The sequence below is a fragment of the Rhinopithecus bieti genome, unplaced genomic scaffold (genome assembly GCF_001698545.2).
Source record: "Rhinopithecus bieti isolate Rb0 unplaced genomic scaffold, ASM169854v2 scaffold_38691, whole genome shotgun sequence".
In the NCBI taxonomy this organism is placed as follows: domain Eukaryota; kingdom Metazoa; phylum Chordata; class Mammalia; order Primates; family Cercopithecidae; genus Rhinopithecus; species Rhinopithecus bieti.
The window spans coordinates 460,961-487,034 of NW_016816690.1; the positions used below are offsets into that span (position 1 = coordinate 460,961).

The 26,074-nt window shown below is 41.6% G+C and overlaps 1 protein-coding gene across 1 annotated transcript in view; it reads right to left on the bottom strand.

Moving 5' to 3' along the window:
- NSRP1 (nuclear speckle splicing regulatory protein 1) overlaps positions 1 to 20,120 on the bottom strand; it is a 67,368-nt gene extending 47,248 nt beyond the window's left edge. Inside the window, 2 exon segments of the mRNA XM_017855083.1 lie at positions 18,742 to 18,838; positions 20,028 to 20,120. Coding sequence (XP_017710572.1) covers positions 18,742 to 18,838; positions 20,028 to 20,047 — 117 coding nt within the window. The 5' untranslated portion in view covers positions 20,048 to 20,120.
- Between the last annotated feature and the right edge of the window lie 5,954 nt (positions 20,121 to 26,074).

Consider the following 26,074-nt stretch of genomic DNA (forward strand, 5'->3'; position numbering starts at 1 on the left):
AAAAAAAAAAAAAAAAAAAAACTGAACAATTAAAAAAAGAGAAGAAACTGAAATAGTGAAGGACCAATTCCAAATATATTACCTTTTAACTTTAACAAAATTTCTGTTAACTGTCCTAAAACAGAGGTTCACAAATATTTTGGTCTCTTTCATACTCTTTAAAATTATTAAGGACCCAAATAGCTTTTGTTTATAAGCATGGGTTTAGCTGTCAATATTTACCATAGTGGAAATTAAAAGAGAAAATTTTAAGTTATTAATTAACTATAAAATAACCCATTTCATGCTAATAACATTCTTATCAAAGGTTATAAAACTAGTTATGAAAAACAACTAGTTTCAAAAAATTAGAAAAGTCAAAGTATTTTGTATTTTTGCAAATGTGTTAACAAATGATTGCTGAATTCTAATATGTGCTCTATGTTCAATTATAATATCACATGTAAGCAGCCTCTGAAAAACACCATATACTTGTGAGACTACGAGAGTAATAAGCAAATAATGTCTTTTTTCTTTTTGAGACGGAGTCTCGCTCTGTCGCCCAGGCTGGAGTGCAGTGGCGTGATCTCGGCTCACTGCAAGCTCTGCCTCCCGGGTTCATGCCATTCTCCTGCCTTAGCCTCCTGAGTAGCTTGGACTACAGGCCCATCACCACGCCCGGCTAATTTTTTGTATTTTTAGTAGAGACGGGGTTTCACCATGTTAGTCAGGCTGGTCTCGATCTCCTGACCTCGTGATTCGCCCGCCTCAGCCTCCCAAAGTGCTGGGATTACAGGCATGAGCTACCGCGCCCAGCCTCAAATAGTGTCTTAGTATTCCTGTGAAAAAGTTTTGTTATTGCAGATCCTAAATAATTCCCAAGGGCTACCCCCATTTCACACCTGAAGAGCCATCGTTCTAGAGGAAAAAACAGAGAAAGCAAAATCAACACCAGATTAGAACAGCACAAGAAAACCACTGGCCAATGTAACTTAATAGCAAACACACTGTACATAAAAGTTTTGTGTCAAAATGGATTAAAGACCTAAACATAAGGGCTAAAACTAAAAAAACTCTTGAAAGAAAACAGAAAGCTTAATGAAACTGGATCTGGTAATGATTTCTTAGATATGACACCAAAAGCAGAGGTAACAAAAAAATTGATAAACTGGATCAGCATAATTAAAAACTTGTGCAGGAAAGGACCCTTCCAACAGAGTGAAAAGGCAACCCACAAAAAGGAGAAAATATCTGCATATCATATATCTGGATACACGGATTGATACAAGAACTCCTACAACTCAACAAGAACAAAAACCCTGATTAAAAAATGGGCAAAGACAGCTGGGTGCGGTGACTCATGCCTGTAATCCCAGCACTCTGGGAGGCTGACGCAGGTAGATCATGATGTCAGGAGATTGAGACAATCCTGGCTAACACAGTGAAACCTTGTCTCTACTAAAAATACAAAAAATTAGCTGGGCGTGGTGGCAGGCGCCTATAGTCTCAGCTACTCAGGAGGCTGAGGCAGAAGAATGGCATGAACCCAGGAGGCGGAGCTTGCAGTGAGCCAAGATTGTGCCACTGCACTCCACCCTGGGCGAGAGAGCGAGACTCCGTCTCAGGGAACAAAAAATAAAATAAAATAAAATAAAAATAAAAGGGCAAAGACTTGAGATACTACTTCATACCCCTTAGGATAGCTATTATCAAATAAAACAGTCAATACCCAAGTGCTGTGAAGGGATGTAGAGAAATAAGAACTTGTGTGTATTGCTGGTAGGAATGTAAAATGATATAGCCACTGTGGTGGTTCCTCAAGACTGAAACAGTCCTCAAAAATTCAAACACAGAATTACCATATGATCCAACAATTCCCCACCACCACCCACAGTATACAGTTGGCCCTCTGTATCTGTGGGTTCCATCTACATGGATCCAACCAACCATGGTTTGAAAATATTTGGAAAAAATAACTATGCCTGTACTGAAGATATACAGGCTTTTTTCCTTGCTATTATTCCCTAAACAATAGAGTATAACTATTTACATAGCATTTACATTGTATTAGGTATTACATGTAATCCAGAGATGACTGAAAGTATATGAGAGAACATGCATAGGTTATGTGCAAATACTATGCCATTTTATATCAGGGACTTGGGCATTCATAGATTTTCATATCTGTGGGAGGAAGGACCTCAAACCAGTCCCCCACAGACACCAAGGGACAACTGTACACTCAAAAGAACTGAAGGCAGGAAATGAAATGAAGACTTGTATAGCCATGTACATAGTAGCATTATTCACAAAAGCCAAAAGGTCCAGGCACGGATGAACAGATTAAACAAAATGTGACACACATATACAATGGAGAAGGAAATTCTGACACATGCTATACCATGGATGAACCCTGAGGGCATTATGCTAAGTGAAATAATCCTGTCACAAAAAGACAAATACTGTATGATTCCATGTATATCAAGTATCTGGAATGGTCAAACTTACAGACACAAAGTAGAATGGTGGTTGCTAAGGACGGGGCAGAGCATGGGGGAAGGGGAGTTATTATATAATGAGTATACAGTTTCAGTTTGGGAAGATAAAAAAGTTCTCAAAATAGACCATGGTAATAGTTGAACAACAGTGTAAATGCATTTAATGCTACTGAACTACACGCTTAATGCTTAAATGGTAAATTTTATGTTATGCATATTTTACAATTAAAAAAACAGCAAATAACATCCAGTTGCACATTTAAAGAATAATATACTAAGATTAAGTCCAGTTTATCCTAGTATTTTAGAGTGGTTTCACTTTTCAAAAAAATCTATCAATGTAATTCACAATAGTAACAGACACTGAAAAAAGAGCTGACAAAATTCAATCCCTAATTAAAATGTTTAGCAACTAAAGTTATTGGTCAATTTTGATAATTGATCCTGCGTTAACAAACATCACCAAAGTCTCAAGGCTTATAATACAAAGGTTTATTTCTCACTCATGCTACATGTCCATTGTGGACAGCTGTGGCTCCTCACTGTCTTCATTCTAGGACTGAAGCTGAAGGCACAGTACCTATATGCAACATATTGTTCAAATGGCAGAGGGGGAAAAAGCAATGACTTAATCAGGCAATGACTCCTGAAGTTTTGCTCAGATACAGCATACATCACTTCCACTGGCTAAAGCAAGCCTCATGGCTAAGCCTGATATCAAGAAGGTAGGAAGTATATTCTCTCACAGGGATGGGCACCTGATAGAAGGACTCTATAGAGACAGACTCAGTAAAGAGGATTGCCCAATAGTTGTAAACAAGATTTGGGAATGACAAATCTACAATACAGGGAAACTCCCTTAATTTGAAAAAGGATATTTACCATGAACCTAGTGTGAATAGCATACTTAATGGTGAAACAGAAATACCTTCATAAGGTATTAAAATATTAATTAACATTAAAATCATTTTCAGGTAATATGATTACCTACCCAGAAAATCCAGAGGATTTTTAACCTATTATTACAACTAATGAAAGAGTTTAGCAGGGTGCTCAGATACTATATCCATATACAAAAAAAATCCTTAGACATATACATAAAATATGACATATGTACAAATGTGTGTGTGTATATAATTACTATTGCTGTGTATCAGCAATAAATGCTTAGAAAAATGTAATAACTTTAAAAGATCCCAATCAACCATATGGGTTATTAAGTCAATCAGCTTTTAACCTCAGGCAAGTTATTTAAACTTTCTGCCTGTTTCCTCAACTATAAAATGAGAATAATGACATCTTATTTCACTGATTCTAAAACACAGATTCTTCATATCTTAACCTCTCAGAAATCAATTACTTCTTAAAAAAGTGCTGTCGCCCAGGAAGCAATAATGATATTCTGTCTGAAAAGTTTTCATTGACACTTTCTGGTAACACCAAGAAAGCATCAATATCAAAGCATCTTAGATTTGATAAAATATGGTAAATCAATTAACACATGATTACATGAGATAATTCATACCAAACACATAAAGCCATGCCTAACATATACAAAGTGCTCAATAAACTTTAGCTTTTCTTATTCTTTGTCCTATCATATATTAAAAGAGATTATAATGCTAGAGTAACTGAAATAATATGGTATTGAAGGAGTATTAAAGAAAAAAAAACAATGAAACAGAATAGTCCAAAGAAACAAACGCTACATATTTATGGGAATTTAATATACAATAAATGAGCCATTTTATGTCAGTGGGGAAAGCCCAGACTGGTAGTTCTCAATCATATCATACCCAATACTCTTTTGTTTCTGTTTTAATTTTGAGACGGAGTCTTGCTCTGCCTCCCAGGTTCAAGCAATTCTCCTGCCTCAGCCTCCCAAGTAGCTGGGACTACAGATGTGCACCACCACACCCAGCTAATTTTTGTATTTTTAGTAGAGAGGTGGTTTCGCCATGTTGGCCAGGATGGTCTCAAACTTCTGACCTCAGGTGATCCAACCGCCTTGGCCTCCCAAAGTGCTGGGATTATAGGCGTGAGCCACCACTTGAGCCTGGGACATCAAGACTACAGTGGGCCACGATCACAAAAATGAAATAAAATAAAATAAGCAGTTTTTCATCTATATGCATGTTCAGAGGGATTTCACCTACATGAATGGGGGCATGAGATGCATAGTATCTACCACCTCTGGTCCTCATCAAAACCTAGTGCCAGCACCGGACATGGTGGCTCACACCTGCAATCCCAGCACTTTGGGAGGTGGAAGCAGGTCACAAGGGCAGGAGATCGAGACCATCCTGGCTAACATGGTGAAACCCCGTCTGTACTAAAAACACAAAAAAATTAGCCAGGTATGGTGGCAGGCGCCTGTAGTCCCAGCTACTCCGGAGGCTGAGGCAGGAGAATGGCATGAACCTGGGAAGTGTAGCTTGCAGTGAGCCAAGATCACGCCACTGCACTCCAGCCTGGGGGCAGAGCAAGACTCCGTCTCAAAAACAAAACAAAACAAGAAACTGGTGCCAACAACATCCTACCTAAGATAGCTGTGATAAGCGCCAGGCATGGTGGCTCACACCTACAGTTCCAGCACTTTGGGAGGCCGAAGTGGGTGGATCACTTGAGCCCCAGGAGTTCAAGACCAGCCTGGGCCAACACGGTGAAACCCTCTCTACAAAAAAACACAAAAATTAGCTGGGCATGGTGGCATGTGCCTGTAGTCCCAGCTACTCAGCAGGCTGAAATGGGAGGATCGCTTGAGTCCCGGACGCAGAGGTTGCAGTGAGCTATGACTGCACCACTGCACTCCAGCCTGGGAGACAGAGTAAGACCCTGTTTCAAACAAATAAATAAGTATAAATAAATACAATTGTGATAAGCAAAAGTCACTTCCACAAATTTCTGAATGTCCTCTTGAAGTAGCAACATAACCACTGAAAACCCTTGGGATAGACTATTAAAAATATATATATATACATATAAAACATATATATATATCTCCAGACAATGGGATATCCCCAATCTCCTCAAAACATTCCTAGGTCACTGGAAGGCAAAGTTGTATAATTTCACATGATAAAAAGCACATCTGACCACAACTTCTATTTGTGTTCCCTTTCCAAATAATAAACAAGATTGACCCTTTGAAGTCAACCTATCTTTGCCAGTCCCCTAGTAACCCCTTTTCTATTGTTTCTGAAATCCATTCTCTGAAACTTTGGAAATTCCATGATGAATAAACTAATTCTCACAGGGAGTACATTAAATTGTTTAAAAGCATGGACTTTAATCAAGCAGACCTGGATTCAAAGTTTAGCTCTATCATCTAAGTACTCTGTGTGTGCCATGGACCAGCTAACTTCCTGACACCCTGGTTTCCTTAGCTGTAAAATCTCTCGTTTTTCCTTAACTCCTTCTCTTTCTGTCGAAACCTGCACAAATTATCTCTATCCTAAGACAACAACAAAAAGGAAAATTACATTGACTGTACCATTATAGGTATTCTTTGTTTTATTGTGCTTCACTGGTATGTTTTATTACAAATTGAAGTTGTGTGACAACCCAACACTGAGTAAGTCTATCAGTGCCATTTTTTCAACAGCATGTGTTCACTTCATGTCAGTGTGTCACATTTTGGTAATTCTCACAATATTTCAAACTTTTTCATTATTACATGTTACAATGATCTGTAATCAACAATCTTTGGTGTTACTAATGTATCTGCTTGGGTAAGCCATGTACCACGCCCAGATAAAATGGATAACTTAACTGACAAATGTGTGTGTTCTGACTGCTTCACCAACCGATGTTCTCCTCTCTGCCCCTCCTCAGGCCTTCCAATTCCCTGAGCCGCTGCAATACTGAAGGTAGGTCAACTAATAACCCTACAATGGCCTTTAAGTGTTCAAGTGAAAGAAAGTGTAGCAGGTTTCTTACTTAAATCAAAAGCTGGAAATGATTAAGCTTACTGAAGAAGGCATGCTGAAAGGTGAGACAGGCTGAAAGCTAGGCTTCTTGTAGCCAAACAGTCAAGTTCTGAATGCAAAGGAAAAGTTACTGAAGGAAATTAAAAGTTGCTACTCCAGCGAACACAAGAATGATAAGGCAAACAGCCTTATATTGCTGATATGGAGAGAATTTCAGTAGTCTGAAGAGAAGATCAAACTAGCCACTATGTTCCCTTAAGCCAATTCAGAAGGTGCTGTAAGTTATCCAGAAAACCTAACTAGGACCATCAATGAAAGTGGCTACACTAAACAACAGATTCTCAATGTAGACAAAACAGCCTTCTATGGGAAGAAGATGCCATCTAGGACTTTCAAAGCCCAAGAGAAGTCAATGCTTGGCTTCAAAGCTTCAAAAGCTGACTCTCATTGAGCATTTGAAAAACGCTAGGGTCCTTAAGAATTATGCTAAACCTACTCACCCGTGCTCTACAAATGAAACAACAAAGCCTAGATGACAGTACATCTATTTACAGCTTGGTTTACTGAGTATTTTAATCCCGTCATGGAGACCCACTGCTCGAAAAAGAAGATTCCTTTCAAAATACTGCTCACTGACAATGCATCGGGTTATCAAGAGCTCTGACAGAGATGTACAAGGAGACGAATGTTGTTTTCAGGCCTATCAACACACTATCCATTCTGGAGCAAATGGTTCAAGGAGCAATTCTGACCTTCCAGTCTTATTTATGAAATACATTTCAAGGCCAGGTGTGGTGGCTCATACCTGTAACCCCAGCACTTTGGGAAGCCAACGCGGGTGAATTGCTTGAGCCCAGGAGACCATACTGGGCAACATGGTGCGACCCCTGTCTGTACCAAAATAAACAAACAAACAAAAAAAAACATAGCCGGGTGTGGTGGTCAGTGCCTGTGGTCCATGCTACTCGGGAGGCTGAGGTGGGAAGACTGTTTGAGCCCAGGGGCAGAGGTTGCAGTGAATCAAGATTGCACCACTGCACTCCAGCCACAGTGACAAAGCAAGACCTTGTCTCAAAAAAAAAAAAAAAATACATTTCTTAAACTCTACAGTTTAAGAAATGGGTGGGCAAGTAAACTGAAAACCTTCTGAAAGAAATTCACCAGTCTAGAAGTCATTAAGAGCACTTGTGACTCATGGGAAGAGGCCAAACATCATTAACATGAGTTTGGAAGAAGCTGATTCCAACTCTCATGAATGACTTTAAGGGCTTCAAGACTTCAGTAGATGAAGTGGCTGCAGATGGGGCAGAAATAGCAAGAGAACTAGAATTACAAATGGAGTCTGAAGATGTGATTGAACTGCTCATGATAAAACTTGAACTGATGACAATCTCATGATTAAACTTGAATTGATGACAAATTTATTCTACTGGATGAGCAAAGAAAAAGGTTTCTTTTCTTTTCTTTTTGAGACAGTCTCGCTCTGTCGCCCAAGCTGGGGTGCAGTGGCATGATCTTGACTCACTGCAACCTCCACCTCCTGGGTTCATGTGATTCTCCGCCTCAGCCTTCTGGGTTGGTGGGATTACAGGCACGCGCCACCATGCCTGGCTAACTTGTCTATTTTTTAGTAGAGACGGGGTTTCACCATGTTGGCCAGGGTCGTCTTGAACTCCTGAGCTCAGGTGATTCGCTTACTTCAGCCTCCCAAGGTGTTGGGATTATAGGCATGAGCCACTGCACTGGTTTCTTTTTTTTCTTTTTTCTTTTTTTTTTTTGAGACAGAGTCTCGCTCTGTCACCCAGGCTGGAGTGCAGTGGTGTGATCTCAGCTCACCGCAAGCTCTGCCTCCTGGGTTCATGACATTCTCCTGCCTCAGCCTCCCAAGTAGCTGTGACTACAGGCGCCCGCCACCATGCCCGGCTAATTTTTTGTATTTTTAGTAGAGACGGTTTCACCATGTTAGCCAGGATGGTCTCGATCTCCTGACCTCGTGATCCACCCGCCTCAGTCTCCCAAAGTGCTGGGATTACAAGTGTGAGCCATCGCTCCCAGCCTTGCACTGGTTTCTTTATATGGAATCTACTCATGGTGACGACATGAGCATTGTTGAAATGACAACAAAGAATTTAGATTGTAATAACGTAATATAAACTTAGTTGATAAAACAGCAGCAGGATTTGAGAGGACTGACTCCAACTTTTAAAGTTCTACTATGGGTAAATGCTATCAAACAGCATTACATGCTACCAATAAATAATTCATTAAAGGAAGAGTCAGTCAATGCAGCAAACTTTGTTTCGATCTTAAGAAATTGCTACAGCCACCCAGCCTGCAGCAACCACCACCTAATCAGGCAGCAGCCGTTAACATTGAGACGAAACCCTCCAGCAGCAAAGAGATTATTGCTGGCTAAATGCTCAGATGATCATTAGCAATTTTTAGCATAAAGTATTTTAAAATTATGGTATAGGCATTTTTTTTTTAGCTATAATGCTATTACACACTTTAAAAACTATAGCATAGCATAAACATAACTTTTATATACACTAGGGACTTGCTTTACTCAGATATTTATTTTACTGCAGTGGTCTGGAAACATACCCACAATATCACCGAGGTATACCTGTATTTCTTCGAACTATCATTTCCATCTCTTCCTCTCTCTCTTCCCTGTCAAACTCTTTCAAAATAAGATCACTAATTAAATTTTAAAAGTTAATATTCAGATGAGAGGACAATAAAAGACAGAAAAACTGTAGAGCTAAAGAAAACATATTGAAGACCAAAATAACACCAACAGAGCTAATAAATAAATTAGAAACAGTAAGACACAGACTGAGTAATTTCCCTAAATACCTGTTTAATTCTTCTTACCTTACTCTACTTTTTCACAGCTCTGTAATCTTCTAAATTCACATGTAACTTACTTCTTTGTTATGTTAATTACTTATCACCCCGCCCCACCACCTGGTGCCACCTCTAGAATCTAAGTGCCACAGAGGCAGTGGCTTTTGTTATGTCTCACTGGCACAGGGCAAGTGATCAGTAAGTGTCTGGTGAGTGCGTGAATGAACGCACGACAATGGCATGGAAGAAAAGGCGGTCCTCCAAAATGATAACCTAGCGCGTGGATGACAGTAAATTTCAATGCAATGAAGAAAAAGCTAAATATTTAGAGAACAAGCGACAATGTATTCCTGGAAAAAACAATTCAAACTTATTTGCAGCGAGACACATTGAATTAAAAAGGCTATAAAAGAACACACTCTCCAGTAGTCCAAGCCAATTAAAAAAAGTCTAGAGGTAGGGATAAAAGACCTATTGTGTACTTCCTGATAAGAACATTAAGTACCAGAAAAAAATGACTAATTCTGTAAGATTTTGAAATAAATTGTTATTCTGGAAATATTACACCCAATCAAGTAGATATTTAAGTGACAAAAGCAATGGGCAAGCATTCTTTAACAATCAAAAACAGGCCGGGTGCAGTGGCTCAAGCCTGTAATCCCAGCACTTTGGGAGGCCGAGACAGGCGGATCACAAGGTCAGGAGATGAAGACCATCCTGGCTAACACGGTGAAACCCTGTCTCTACTAAAAAAATACAAAAAACTAGCTGGGCAAGGTGGCGGGTGCCTGTAGTCCCAGCTACTCGGGAGGCTTAGGCAGGAGAATGGCGTAAACCCGGGAGGCGGAGCTTGTAGTGAGCTGAGATCCAGCCACTGCACTCCAGCCTGGGCTCCGTCTCAAAAAAAAAAGAAAAACAAAAGAACAATCAAAAGCTTAAGAAATAATGCCCCAATGAGCACATGTTGAAAAACTACGAAATTAAGTCAAAGACCTCAGAAATGGAAAACAATGGTTAAAAAGACGAGTGGAGGCTGGGCTTAGTGGCTCACACTTCTAATCCCAGTACTTTGGGAGGCTGAAGCAGGAGGATCGTTTGAAGCCAGGAGCTCCAGAACAGCCTAGGCAACATAGTCAGACTCTGTCTCAACAAAAAATAAAAAAAAATTAGGCGGGCATGGTAGCGCATGACTGTAGTCCCAGCTACTTGGGAGGCTGAGGTGGGAGGCGTGCTTCAGCCTGGGAGGTTGAGGCTGCCGTGAGTTGCGATTGCACAAACTGTACTCCAGCCTGGGTGAAAGGGCAAGATCTTGTCTCAAGAAATGGAAAAAATAATAATAAGAAGTAATATAAATTAAATAAAATGTAAAACTAAGTTAATAAATTTTAGTTATCTCAACTTAATACACTCTTTTAAAGTAGTTAAAAAGTTTGTCTCTTTATCCAAAAGCGACAACCAGGCCAGTTACAGTAGTTCACACCTGTAATCCTAACACTTTGTGAGGCTGAGGCAGGAGGATCACTTGAGGCCAGGAGTTTGAGACCAGCCTGGGCAACAGAGGGAGACCCTGTCTCTACAAAAAATAAACAAGTTAGACGGATGTGATGACATATCCCTGTGGTGCCAGCTACTGGAGTGTTGAAGTGAGAGGATCACTTGAGCCCAGAAGGTCAAGGCTGCAGTGAGCCGTGATCATACCACTGCACTCCAGCCTGGGCAGCAGAGCAAAACCTTGCCTCCAAAAAAAGTGCAACAATTTTAAGATTGTATACATCGTATCTCTTAGTGGCATATAAATTATGCTACAAAACTAGATTTCACCAGTATACCATTGTTTAGAAAAAAACATTTCAATTGCTGACATTAAAAGGAAAATTCATTATGCTCTGCAAAATGGGCAGGCATTTATCATAGATAAACATCTAAAAAGGAGTTCAATGTTTAATCTGTCACGCAACATCTAACCATTTTGGTCACTTACAACACTCGTGAAATATTTGTTATCACAAATACTTTTTTTTTTTTTGAGATGGAGTGACGCTCTGTCACCCAGGCTGGAGTGCAGTGGCCGGATCTCAGCTCACTGCAAGCTCCGCCTTCCAGGTTTACGCCATTCTCCTGCCTCAGCCTCCCAAGTAGCTGGGACTACAGGCTCCCACCACCTCGCCCAGCTAGTTTTTTTGTATTTTTTTTAGTAGAGACAGGGTTTCACTGTGTTAGCCAGGATGGTCTTGATCTCCTGACCTCGTGATTCACCCGTCTCGGCCTCCCAAAGTGCTGGGATTACAGGCTTGAGCCACCGCGCCCAGCTATCACAAATACTTTTAACAACAATCATACAGACCAGTGGTCAGCAAGTTATAGGCTTTGGGTCAAATACAGCCCATCTCCATTTTTGTAAATAAAGTTTTATTAAAACACATTTATTACTCATGCTCATAATTTACATATTGCCTAATGGCTGCTTTCACACTGAGACTGAAGTTGTACAGTTGCCCTGCAAGGCCTAAAACATTTACTATCTGGCTCTTTACAATACAGACAGCTAAAACACCTGAATAAATAATCTTACTGATTTTTAGAAGCTAGCCTAGGCCAGGCATAGTGGCTCATGCTTGTAATCCTAGCACTTTGGGAGGCCAAGGTGGGCATTTTACTTTGAGCTCAAGAGCTTGAGACCCGCCTGGGCAACATGGTGAAACTCTGTCTCTACAAAAAAATACAAAAATGAGCCGAGAGTGGTGTCTCACACCAGTGGTCCCAGCTACTCAGGAGGCAGAAGCTAAAACATCACTCAGGCTGGGAAGTGGAAGTTGCAGTGACCGGAAATCTTACCACTGCACTCCAGCCTGGGCAACAGAGCAAGACTCTGTTTCAAAAAATAAAAACGAAGCTAGGCTAGATGGCCAGATCCTAACTCACAGAGCTCATACTTTATCTAGTACAGTGACAAGACATGTATGTAAATAACTTATAACGCAAGATTTTAAAAGCTAAGTGCAATAACAATGTAAGAAAAAGGAAGAGATTCTTTCCAGTGAGGAACATCAAAGAAGGTATCTTGAAGAAGTAGCTTTTGCACTGGATTTTGAAGGATGGCTATAATTTGGACATTAAAAAAATGGGGAGAAGACTTGCACTGTAAAGAAAAGCAGAGCTGTGAAAAACTGCAAGCACGACAGTGTACTTTTTATGAAGGAACAGTTAGGAGAAAATACTAATAAGCATTTTAGGGGCAAAGCACAGAGAAGGTTTCCAAAGTCAAGATTAGCAGTTTAGATTTTAAATATAATTACGTTCAGGACTGAGGATCAGTGATTATAACTGTGCTTTATGAAGATCAATCTGACAACAATATCTGAAATAATTTGAGGAGACAGATAATAAGGAAAGTAGTTATGAAACAATTAAAATAATCCAAGAGAAAAGAATGAACATGGTGACAGTGAGACCAGAAAAGAGAGGATGGATTGGAAAAAAAAAAAGATTAAATATATTATGATGACAGCAAAACCACTTACTTATGAATTGAGAGCAGCATCAGAATATGCTTTCTTACTTATATGGTGTAAGAACTTTCAGCCCCCCCACCATCTCTCCCACCTTGAACAAAATGATAATTATTTCTAATTTGTTCTGACAATTTCTACTAGGCTGGGCGTTGTGGCTCATGCCTGCAATCACAGCACTTTGGGAGGCTGAGGCAGGCAGATCCCTTGAGGCCAGGAGTTCAAGACCAGCCTGGCCAACAGGGCAAAACCCCATCTCTACAAAAAATACAAAAATTAGCTGGGCCTGGTGGCGCATGCCTGTGATCCCAGCTACTTGGGAGGCTGAGGCACAAGAATTGCTTGAACCTGGGAGGTGGAGGCTGCAGTGACCTGAGATTGCACCACTGCACTCCAGCCTGGGTGACAGAGCCAGACTCTGTCTCTGTCTCAAAAAAGAAAGGAGGAACTGCTTAAATTACAATTAAAAGGGACAGACTACCACTTTCCCACTAAACTAACCCTGGATGCAAGCACAAAATGAAAACAATTCATGTGCTAGGGCTCCCTCTGCTGGACCACTAGAGAGAAAATCTGATCTTAAATGCTTCTGCTGAATTGATGAAAAGAATAGATTAAGTTGGCTTCATAGCTCCTTTCCAAGTATATCAAATGCTCTCCTCAGGAGGGGAATAAGAAATTATCTTTCTTCTATATTTTCCACAGCACTAATAATTTAACTGCTGCTTAAATTGTTGACTAATTATGAAAGAGATTTTAATATATAGTCAAATTTCACAAATTTTTTTAAATCTTTTTTTGAGATGGAGTCTTATTCTGTCAGCCAGGCTGGAGTACAGTGGCTCAATCTCAGCTCACTGCAACCTCTGGCTCCAGGGTTCAAGCAATTCTCCTGCCTCGGCCTGAGTAGCTGGGATTACAGGTGCCCACCACGATGTCCAGCTAATTTTTGTATTTTTAGTAGAGATGGGGTTTCACCATGTTGGCCAGGCTGGTCTTGAACTACTGATCTCAAGTGATCTGCCCACCTCAGCCACCCAAAGTGCTGGGATTACTGGCCTGAGCCACTGTGCCTGGCCAAATCTCACAAATATTTAAATATACTCAAGTAAGAAATTTACTTCTCAGTAAAAAGACAAGCTGGAATTAACCGGACTGATTTTTTTTTTATAGGTAAGGAAATTATTCTAAAGAATGGTTTTATATTCCGTTCACTAAGAAATAAGCTGTAGCTCCCTTGTCCATTGGTTTTGACTGGAAGGTCAAAGAGACCAGGCTGGCCAACATGGTAAAAACCCATTTCTACTAAAAGTACAAAATTAGCCAGGCATGGTGGCACATGCCTGTAATCCCAGCTACTCAGGAGGCTGAGGCGGGAGAATTGCTTGAAACAGGGAGGCAGAGACTGCAATGAGCTGAGATCATGCCATTGCACTCCAGCCTGGGTGATAAGCCAAACTCTGTCTCAAAAAATATACACATAAATAAAACCACAGTTATCATATGAACCAGAAATTCTATCCTAGGTATATATCCAATAGAATATCCAATAGAAATGAAAACATGTCCACACAAAAAACCTATACACAAGTATTTATAACAGGATTATTGCCAGAAATTGGGAAAAACCCAAATGCCTACCACTGACATATAAAATATGGTACATTCATACAATGGAATATTATTCAGTAATAAAGAGTATTGACAAGTTACGATCATGAGACTATCATGCTAAGTGAAAGAAGGCAGACACAAAAAACAGACTATTGCATGATTCTATTTATATGAAATGTGCAGAATAGGTAAACCCAGAGAAACAGAAAGTAAATTAGTGTTTGCCAGGGTTTAGGGGTGGGAAGAATGGGGAGTGATGGTAATGGGTACACAATTTCTTTCTGGGTGAGGAAAATGTTCTAAATAGTGGTGATGCCTGCACAACTCTTAAAAATCAGTGAATTGGCCAGGCGCGGTGGCTCACGCCTGTAATCCCAGCACTCTGGGAGGCCGAGGCAGGTGGATCACGAGGTCAGGGGTTCGAGACCAGCCTGACCAACATGGTGAAACCCCATCTCTACTAAAATACAAAATTAGCTGGGCTTGGTGGTGGGTGCCTGTAATCCCAGCTACTCAGGAGGCTGAGGCAGGAGAATTGCTTCAACCTGGGAGGCAGAGGTTGCAGTGAGCTGAGATCGTGCCACTGCACTCCAGTCTGGGCGACAGAGCAAGACTCCGTCTCAAAAAAAACAAAAAACCGTGAATTGTACACTTTAAAAGGGTAAAGTATACAATGTGTGAATTATACATTTTTTTAACAAGGGAAAATGATGACCAAAAAAAAAAAAAGATCTTGCATAAGGACTCATCTCTTTACTTTCCCATATATTCAATGTGGCTGCCAGGTCCTACTTATTTCTGTGGTATCTCTCACATTTTTCCCCATTCATTCCCACTGACCTCAACCTAGGTTAAGATCTCTCACCTGAACTGCTAAGAAAGCCTTCTAACAAGCTTTGCTAACGAGCATTTTGAATCTTATCTCTCATTTCTCCCTTTTTTTGCTTTATAATTCAAGAGTTATCTTCCCAAGGTAAAAGTGTGATAATATTACCAAATTGCTCAAAACTACTTAAAATATAAAGTTGAAATTTTATACAAAAATTTTAATATAAATTTGGCCCAATCCTGTTACAACCTCATCTGCAACATTTTTTTCCTATACACCCTCTTCTCCAGCCACAGTATTCCACAAAAATGCCTTGTACTTTATGCCATTCTGTATTTCTTGCTGTTCTCTCCCAACTGAAATTATTTCCACCTCTATTTTTGCCTATTTAAATCTAAACCAGCCTTGAATGTTATTTAAATGCTTATTCCTGCCTTGATTTTCCTGCAACAAAGTGAATCATTTCATTCCCTACATTTCATTCACATTCTGTAACTCTCTTGTTAAAACAAGGCAAAACAGAAGAATGAATAGTATAGGTTTGAAGGTCAGATAGGCCTGTGTTCAAATCCCAATCCTGACACTTATCAGCCACATGGCCTTGAACAAATTACTTAACCTGAGCTTCAATTTTCTGACCTGTAAAATGAGAATAATAATATATCACAGAGTGATCCTGAAGATCAAATAAAGTATAACGAGCACACAGGAATCCTCAGTATATTAGTTTCCTTTTCAAATTTCAGTCTGCTTTATATTCACATTCACATGTCCGTCTTCCCCACTAGACTAGACACTGGTTGAAAGCAACAACACTATATATGGTCCCAACAAAACTGTTAAAAGGGTACTACATAATAAAAAGCACATAGGCTACAGGTGCAAAACTGATCAACTCTTAACCTATAGTAGGTATTAAATATTTATTAATGAAACAACATAATTAAAAATTCAAAATTGTAATTAGTAACTTCCTCAATATTCCATTTGAAAATATTCTAGTTGGCTATGCAGAAATGGAGATTTAACTAGTAACCTTGATTCATTTCTTATGTCAATTATTCTAAAATTTTATGAAGAAATAAAACAGAAAATGGAAGAAAACTTAAGTCACCTTTGTTAAGGGGAAAAAAATCCATTTTAAGAAAAAAGTGATTCTACAACTACATGGATAAATCTGGCATTATACTGAGTGGAGTAAGTCAGACATAAAAGAGTATATACTGTATGATATTTTTTATATGAAATTCTGTAACAGGCAAAACTAATCTAGTGATAGAAATACAAGCACTTGTCTAGGGCAGCAAGTGGGGAGACAGACTGACTGCAGGAGGGTATGGAAGGCCTTTTGGGAGAGAGGGAAATGTTCTAAATCTTGATTGGGGCATATACATTTGTCAAAAATCATCACGCACTTAAAATCTGAGAATTTTATATGTACATTATACCTCAATTTTTAACAAGTGTGAGCCATACAGAGCCAATGTCTTCAAAAGTAGCAAAGAAATATCAAATATGTTCAATTATCTACCCATGTAATAAAAACTGAAAAACGGCCAGGCGCAGTGGGTCATGCCTGTAATCTCAGCACTTTGGGAGGCCAAAGTGGGTGGATCACCTGAGGTCAGGAGTTTGAGACCAGCCTGATCAACATGGTGAATTCCCACCTCTACTAAAAATACAAGAATTAGCCAGGCGTGATGGTGTGTTCCTGTAATCCCTGCTACTCAGCAGGCTGAGGCAGGAGAATCACTTGAACCTAGGGGGCGGAGGTTGCGGTGAGCTGAAATTGCACCATTGCACTCCAGCCTAGGCAACAGAGGGAGACTCCATCTCAAAAAAAAACAAACAAACAAACAAAAAGGCTGGGCACGGTGGCTCATGTCTGTAATCCCAGCACTTTGGGAGGCCGAGGTGAGTGGATCACCTGAGGTCGAGTTCAAGACCAGCCTGGCCAACACGGTGAAACCCCGTTTCTTCTAAAAATATAAAAATTAGCTGGGCGTGGTGGTGGGGCACCTGTAATCCCAGCTACTCAGGAGGCTGAGGCAGGAAAATCTACTAAATATACAAAAAATATTAAAATTACAAAAAAATACTAAAAATACAAAAAAAAAAAAAAAAATTAGCCGGGCATGGTGGCAGGCACCTGTAACCCCAGCTACTCAGGAGGCTGAAGCAGGAGAATCACTTGAACTTAGGAGGCAGAGGTTGCAGTGAGCCAAGATTGCACCATCACACTTCAGCCTAGGTAACAAGAGCGAAACCCTGTCTCAAAAAACAAGAAAGGAAAAAACATTAAAACATGACAGGAGTATTAGAAAAGCACACATTTACTGGGCGTGGTGGCTCACGCCTGCAATCCCAGCACTTTGGGAGGCTGAGGTAGGTGGATCACCTGAGGTCAGGAGTTCGAGACTAGCCCGGCCAACATGGTGAAACCCTGTCTCTACAAAAATACAAAACTTAGCTGGGCATGATGGCAGGTGCCTGTAATCCCAACTACTCAAGAAGCTTAGGCAAGAGAATAGCCTGAACCCAGGAAGAGGAGGTTGCAGTGAGCCGAGATCACGGCATTGCACTTCAGCCTTGGTAACTGTGCAAGACTTCAAAAAAAAAAAAAAAAAAAACAGGGCCGGGCGCGGGTGGCTCAAGCCTGTAATCCCAGCACTTTGGGAGGCCGAGACGGAGCGGATCACGAGGTCAGGAGTTCGGGACCATTCCTGGCTAACATGGTGAAACCCCTTCTTACTCAAAAATACAAAAAAGCTGGCGGCAGGTGGCTGGCGCTGTAGTCACCAGTCTACTCGGAGGGCTGAGGCAGTGAGAATGTCGTAAAACCCGGGAGGCGGAGCTTGCAGTGAAGCCTGAGATCGGGCACTGCACTCAGCCGGGCGACAGGCAAGACTCGGTCTCAAAAAAAAAAAAAAAAAAAAAGAAAAGCACACATTTGGGGTTGTTTCTGATATATAACTGTGGATTTCACAGAAAAAGTTTTGGCTGCTAAAATAGAAAATTTTTATATTAGATGTTATTGTAGTACTATCAAGGGTAACTATTTACTACCACGATTATAACTGAGCAATTACATTTGGCAGACACTGAATTAAAAAAAAGTAGTGTTGTTAAGAACTGTCATATAGTGATCTTAGCTCATGGTTAACAAATTAAAAACTGCTTTTGCTAATAAAAATTTGTAGGAAATTGGTGACATCTTAATAACTCATACCTAGGAATTTTTTTGTTTTCCATACCTAGGGATCTTTACACCAACAATTTTGTTATGACAATTTCAGTAGTCTGAAAAGACTATGTATTTGTTCAGAGGTAAAGTTCACAGCTTTTAGAGGGAAAAACAAATATTTTAAAAAATCGGTCGAGCTGCTTTCTTTACACATTCCTTTTTGACAGTTCTGTAAATTATACTTCACTGTACTGACAAATAACAAAGGCAAAGGTATCAGAGTCGCAAGTTCAATTTTTAAAAAATTTACATTTCCAACAATGTACGAGTAAAACATAGGTTTCCTTACCTCATCATCATCATCATCAGAATCATTCCCAAACACTGATGGTTTTTGCAAAACAGGGTGCAACTGCTGTGTTTTCTTTGGCAAAATAAGCCCATACCTGCATATATTTTTTTTGAAATAGAAATTAAACCGTTATGTTTAAATGTTAACAAATACATCTACTATCTCTTCCACATGAAGCTACCAAATCAAAACATGTCATAAGCTTTATGAACACAGACTGTTTCTGCTTCTCAGTGATGTCAAAATTCTAACAATGCCGTAAGATTCTATAATTATTACTTTAAGTGATCATTTGTGGACACGGGCCAAACTCGAATACCATTTTTATCAAAGAAGAGAAGTAAATGAAAAGTTCAGAAATGTTTTAAGATGGCGAAGTGACGGTTAACATTTTTAAAAAAAACATGTGCCGTGGAAAGTTTAGTTCATGTCCACCAAAGATTTTAAAATGCTTTCAATTATCCTTGTGGTCTAACAAGTCAAGAAAATGGCCAGATTTTTTTTTTCCTACTGTGTACTTACACAGTTTCTAAGAACTGACTGGATAGTGTAACTCACGAAAATTTTTAAAAGATTAACTGAGAAACCCAAGTAGCCATGGGGCAAGTTCGCATTACACTTTATTAAGATCACGTGCTTTGCCTCAGGGACCCATCCCATCAGATCCACCTCCTTCAGTTTCTCACGTTTTGGCCTTTAAGATGCGGAGATCACGGGAGGCCGCATCAAAAGTAAGGATTACACATCAAAGGTAAACCTTTAAAGTACGTACAGTATTTGCGGCAACGTATATCCCAATTTCCTATGTGCCTACCCTTATTCTGTGGCTTCTCAGAACAATATTCCTAAAAGGAGAAGGAAGGGCGGGAATCAGGACTTGAGCTTCTGCCAAGGAGAACAAGGCCCTCTAAGGAAGCCAGGAACTGTCTCTCTTCACACTGCCCCTGAGAGCATCCAAGCGGGGAGAAACTCAAGCGCGGGGTAGGAAGCAAGACTGAGGGGCCTCAGACCGAGCTTTTGGAAAATAGAAAAGTCTCGCTCTCTGCCCCTCAGCCTAACTTCCTTTATTTCCTCACAAGTTTCTCCCTCAAACTTCGAGCTTCCATCCTGGAAAATGTACGGGGGAGGGGAATCTATGTTCCTCAGGACTTCTCGTTTTTTCCCGTCTGTACCCCTGACGACACAGTCCCTTCACTTCCAGCGCATTTAAAACTCCTCGGCCAAAGACACAGTCGCCGTAGTTTCTCATCCCCCAGCCTGACCCTAACTCCCGCATCACTCACTGCCTGCCCGGAATCGCCATCTTGCTCCCGTGTCCGCTGAACGTGGCCGACGCCACTGTGACGCTGACGCCGACGACGTCACTTAAACTCTCGCGCGGCTTTGGGTAGCCCGGATCCTGCTTGTCTGTTGAGTCGCTGGTTTGAGTCACTTCCACCGGCCTGGGAATTGGATCCCGTGGCGTCTGTTTTGTTTCAGAGCCCACCGGCTGCCTCAAAATCTGTAGGAGAAAAGAATGACAACGTTGTAGGCCAGTTGTTCCAGAGTGTGGTTCTGCCACCAGCGGCATCAGCATCATGGGAGATATTGTTAAAATGACAAATTCTCGGGCCCCACCCCAAACCTGCCGAATCAGAAGTTTTGGAGTGGAGAGAGTTACCTGAATTTTAACCCGCGGGTAATTCTGATACTCAAGTTTGAAAACCACTGCCATGGCTAGCGATATTCCCCCTACCCACTTCCAAGTGTTCAGTTTAACTGGTTCAGGATAATTAGGCGAAAAATGAAAATCCATGTATTAATAATACCTTACATAGGACCAAAATTATTTTGTTTATTTTTATTTATTTTTTTGAGACGGAGTTTCGCTCTTGTTGCCCAGGCTAGTGTGCAAAGGCGCGAACTCAGTTACCGCAACCTCCACCTCCCGGGTTCAAGCGATTCTCCTGCCTCAGCCTCCCGAGTAGCTGAGATTACAGGTATGTGCCACCAGGCCCGGCTAGTTTTGTATTTTTAGTACAGACCGGGTTTCTCCATGTTGGTCAAGCTGGTCTCGAACTCCCGACCTCGGGTGATCCGCCTGACTCGCCCTCCCAAATTGCTGGGATTACAGGCATGAGCCACCGTGCCCGGCCCATATATGATACCTTTTTGAAAACTCTACCCACATCTGTGCACTCATTCACTCTTGATTCATTCCAAACTAGTCTCAGCCAGAGATCAATTACTGAGAGAAGGATGTTGAAGTCTCCAACTATAATTGTGAATTTGCTTCTCCTTTCAATTCTATCAGTTTGTGTCATGTATTTTGAACTTAGGTATGTAAACATTTAGGATTGTTATGTTCTCTTGCATTAACCTGTATAGCATTAAGAAGTGGCCCTCTTTATTCCTTTATTCTTTGCTTGGTCTGCTCTAAATATAACTGGCTTTCTTTTGATTAATGCTAGCATAGTGTATATTTTTCAACCCATTTTAATCTGTGTATTTATATTCAAATTGGATCACACGTTGACAGAATATAGTTGGCTCTTTTTTATCCAGTCTGACAGTCTCTTCCATTTAATTTGGATGTTTAAAACATTTTCATTAAAGTGACTATGATTGCAGACTGGGTGGGGTGGCTCAGGCCTGTAGTCCCAGCACTTTGGGAGGTTGAGGCCAGCATGCACAACGCAGCCAAACCCATCTCAAAAAAAAGAAAAAAAAAGTATGATTGCTGTTTTCTACTTTTCCCAACTGTGATTCAGCTTATGATTTTCATGCTTCAGCCTCCTTTGTTGGTTTATTGACCATACTTCTTTGCTTATTATTATTTTTTTTTTAACAGGCAGAAAATCTTTAATCAGGATTTTTTTCCAACTATAAAACAAAAATCCCATTTTTTTCCTTAAATTTGGTTCCTCAGGAACAGAGAAGTTTGCAGTGATGATCTCAACTCCGCATCATCTGGTGACCCCTGATTCTGCAGGACTAAGACATTTCCCAAGAGTTCTGCCACATCAGCCAGTGAGGACAAGAGTTCTTCAGTGCGGGTCAGCTCAAGGACACCTAGGCTTCCCCCGCAAGGGGGCGTGCTTGCAGGTCTGACAAAGCACAGAGCATTGAGCAGATGGCCTGGGACTCCCAGGCCTGGCAGAGGGTTTTATTAGGGCCCGCCTGGCCTGCAACGTTTCTTCCAAGTGCCCGGACCCAGCACTCATCTTCAGTGACATTCTCTGTTATCCACCAGCTCCTCTGCACACGAACTTCCACGAACTTATAAACCTCAAAAGGTACAATGGACTGGGGTGCGGTGGCAGAGTCGGGGCAGGGCAGCCTTCGAATCCACACTATTGAATCCTCAGTATTCAAAGAAGAGAAAGATGGGGAAATTCTCCAGAGATCATGATATGCATCCAGGCAGTGTTCTCATGTGAGAGGATAGGGAGGCCAAAAACTAAAATTGCTATCAGCCCCGCCACTGTCTGGTACACGAGGAGTTTCCCGAGGACTTTACAAGCACAGTCACAAATGCCTAGGTAAGGACGGCGACTCTCAACTTTTTCTCTCTAGGGCCCAAGTAGACTCTGTGCTAACTTTATCTTTGTAAGAAATGGTCGTGGGTGACAAGAGGGGCTTACCTTCCACCCCCTGCAGCAGACGTTGGTATGACTCGAGCGTGCGCCGCTGCGCAAAGCACCAGCCCAGAGGCCGTTGAGCCCACAGAAACCCACAGACCTGGGTGGCCCCTGTGCTCCAAGCACGCCCAGTGCCCTATCAACCTGGCATTTACCAAACATCTCAACAGCAGACCAGAACTAGAAACAAGCTTCCTCGTGTAGTACACACTTATGGTCTGGAGACCCCAACTAAGGCTCACCCCAACCATCCTTCAAAACTTCCCACAGCTCGAATTCCAGTTCTATCTCCAAGATAGAAATTGCCCTCCCAGCCCCACGAATTCTCTCTGGGACTATTTACAGAATTGGAGGAAAATCCCACGGAACCGAAAACCTCTTTACGCATTTATGGGGTTCAGGAAGAAAGCCACCAACAGAGGCAAGCTCAGGATGGAAAGGCCGAGGCTGGCAGAACCCCTGGGCCTATTTCCAAGGAGCCACCCTGTCCAGCAAGACGCGAGGGTGCCCGCTCACGCTCAACCGCTCAGGGGGCCCTTTTAACTTCTGACTGGGCAGTGATTCTCCCTCCCAGTGGCGGGCCCCATCTGGAACTGGCCGTGTTGGTACTTTGCGAGAGATAGAGGACAGGACGACAGAGACAGGACACCAGTGAGTGGCTGCGGCCAGGGCGGCACCTTTCCTTAAAAACGAAGATGGCTGCCACTGCTGCCCAAGCCTCAAGGCACAGACAGGGCTTCATGGTGCAAGCCACCAGCACACACACAGGTAACAAGCCAGGGGAGGCGACCCTAAGAAAAACTGTAACCCTCCGCACAGGCGAGGGGGCCTATGTTACAGGACAGGAGGGAGAGTCTGCGCCAGGCTGCACCCCCCCCCGCTATCGTCATTCAACAGGAGATCAAACTGCTCAGCAGCCTTTCAAACTCCCAGGTTCATGGCCGGGCCGCCCATCAGATCGCTCCGCTTTTCAAGATCTGCTAGCATCTTTTCTTTACGTTTCCTGTTTCCGGTGGTGGGAGATTCCAGGGAGAGTCATGTCTGAGGGCCCAGGGCTTTGCCACAGCTCTGGGCGGACCTCATGAATTTGGAGCACCACACTGGTGAGACTCCGGACAAGTCTTCCTGCCCCAGCCAGGCCCTCGAAGCCAAAGCGAGGACGGCGCCCTGGGTGGAGGTGGAGCAGAGCCCGGGGTCTCCAGCGCGCGTAGGAACGCCTGGACTTTCTTAGACATTTCTAAGTCTCTGGGCGTCCAGCTCTCCTTCCGTGGAGCTGGACTGGACTCAGGCATCAGAGGTTGCACAGATTGTGGTGGGGGGTGGCAGGGATGTGCTGTGTCTTGAAAAGGTCCTCTTTAGTAAGCTCCCTGCCAGGGGGCCTCATTTTATTTCTCCAAGAAAAAGGCCAATTCTAGGGCTCCTGCGAGGTGACCTGGACAGCTGGGACTCTACGCACTGGGCCACGATCTTCTTTAAAACGATGGGCTTGCGTGAATTGCTTGCCGCACCTGGGGGTGTCTTTGGCCAGATTTCAGGAGGATGCCTCGGGCGTTCAGGCCTGATCTTCCGCTGCGGACTCCGCCCAGAGGCCTTAGTAGAGGGTAGTGCCCTTGGCCCGCGAGCGCTGAGCGGCTCCTCCGGACCACATTCGCCTCCCAGAGATTAACTAGGCTTCGCGTCTCGAGCCTCCTCCAGCGCCGCCGCCCGGGGCGTGCCAACGGGAAGGCCACTCGCTGCCCAAAAAAACCGGCTTGCTATTATTTTTTTAAGCTGTTGCTTTAGCGTTTCTAATATATGTCTTAAACTTATCACAGTCTACCTTAAAGTAAGAATCTACCGCTTTCTGTATAATATAAGAGGCTTACAAAAGTATACTTCCATTTTATCTCCTCATTTGTGCTATTGTCACTATGTCGTTAATGCATGATAAATTATTTTGCTATAAAAGTAAATTCGTTTTAAAAGATTTTTTTTGAATAGGAAAATATGTTTACCCATATATTTATCATTTCTCATGTTTCCATGTCTTTGTGTAGATTCAGATTTCTGTCTAGTATAATATTTTTTTAAATCTTTTTTAAAATTTTTATTGAGTGATAATTCACATATCGTACAATTCATTCGTTTAAAGTGTACAATTCAGTGGTGTTTAGTATAGTAAAGTTGTATTTTTAGTATAGTCATAGTTATACTACCCTCACCACAATCAATTTTAGATTTTTTTTTTTTTTTTTGAGACAGAGCCTTGCTCTGTTTCCCAGGCTGGAGTGCTGTGGTGCATCTTGGCTCACTGCAAGCTCCTGGGTTCAAGCCTCCTGGGTTCAAGCGATTCTCCTGCCTCAGCCTCCCAAATAGCTGGGATTACAGGCATGTGCCACCACACCCGGCTCATTTTTGTATTTTTAGTAGAGACAGGATTTCTCCATGTTGGTCAGGGTGGTTTCAAACCCCTGACCTCAGGTCATCCACCTGCCTCGGCCTCCCAAAGTGCTGGGATCACAGGTGTGAGCCACTGTGCCTGGCCAATTTTAGATTATTTTTAATACCCAGCAAAGAAACCATGTACCTATTAGTCACTCCTGTTTTCCTCCAAATCCTCCAGTCCTGGGTAACCATTTTATGTCTATAGACTTGAAGGTCTATCAATTTTAACTTCATGTATTTTGAAACTCTGTCATTAGGTTTACGATTGTAATGTCTTCTTAATCAACTATTCAATATCAAATAACCTTTATCATTATAATATTCTTTGCTCTGAAATCTACTTGTGTGATATTATAGCCACTCCGGTTTTCTTTTGACATTAACTCTAGGGAAAGCAAAAGGATGTACAGGAATGGAAAATAATTGTAATTTACAACATGGCTAAGCTCTAAATAGCATACATAATCATGATAATATAAACACTGAATATTGATCTATTCTGATTAAATTACCATGTAATAATATTGAGAAGAATGGATGGGAAGTGTGTGTGTATGTATGCTGAGGAAGGAGCTAAATCTTTGTATTGTATACTGGGAGATTAATAGATATTACCTAAATTGGAAAAACAAAAATAGCCACACAAGCATGTAATTTAACAATATAGAGGTAAATGTCAAAACCACAGCTAAAATAGAGGTTGGCAAACTTTTTCTGCAGTCTGATAGCAAATAATTTAGTCCATGTGACCCATGTGGTTTTTGTGGCAACTACTCAACTCTGCCCTGATAATGTGAAAGCAGCCGTAGACATGGGCATACCTATTCCAATAAAACTACCATACCGGGCAGCTGGCCAGATTTGGCCAATGGGCTGTTTACCAACTCCTGAGCAAAAAGAATTGAAAGTAGTTGACTCAGAAGCAAGGAAAATAGAGGCAAGTTGGGGCTGGGAAATGCCGTGGTCTCAGCAGACCTTGTATAACAGAATGACTTTTTAGGAGTATGTGTTACTTTGCTTAAAATAAAGAGTAAAAAATAAAGCCCCCTGCCAGGGCTGCCTGCCTCTTGCTTGAAGAGACTGAATGGGGAATTAGTTACCCATAATTACCCAGGGGGGAGCTCAATATCCTAGATAATTTGAGTTTTTCAATTGGTATCTTCTGTATTCTTCCATTGCCTTTGGGACATTTTAATGAAGCGGTCATGGGATTTTCCCTAGGCTAGAAGGGACAGTTTCTCAGATGCAGTGTTGTAGAGTCTGCAGCAGTGGTGGTAACTACAGCG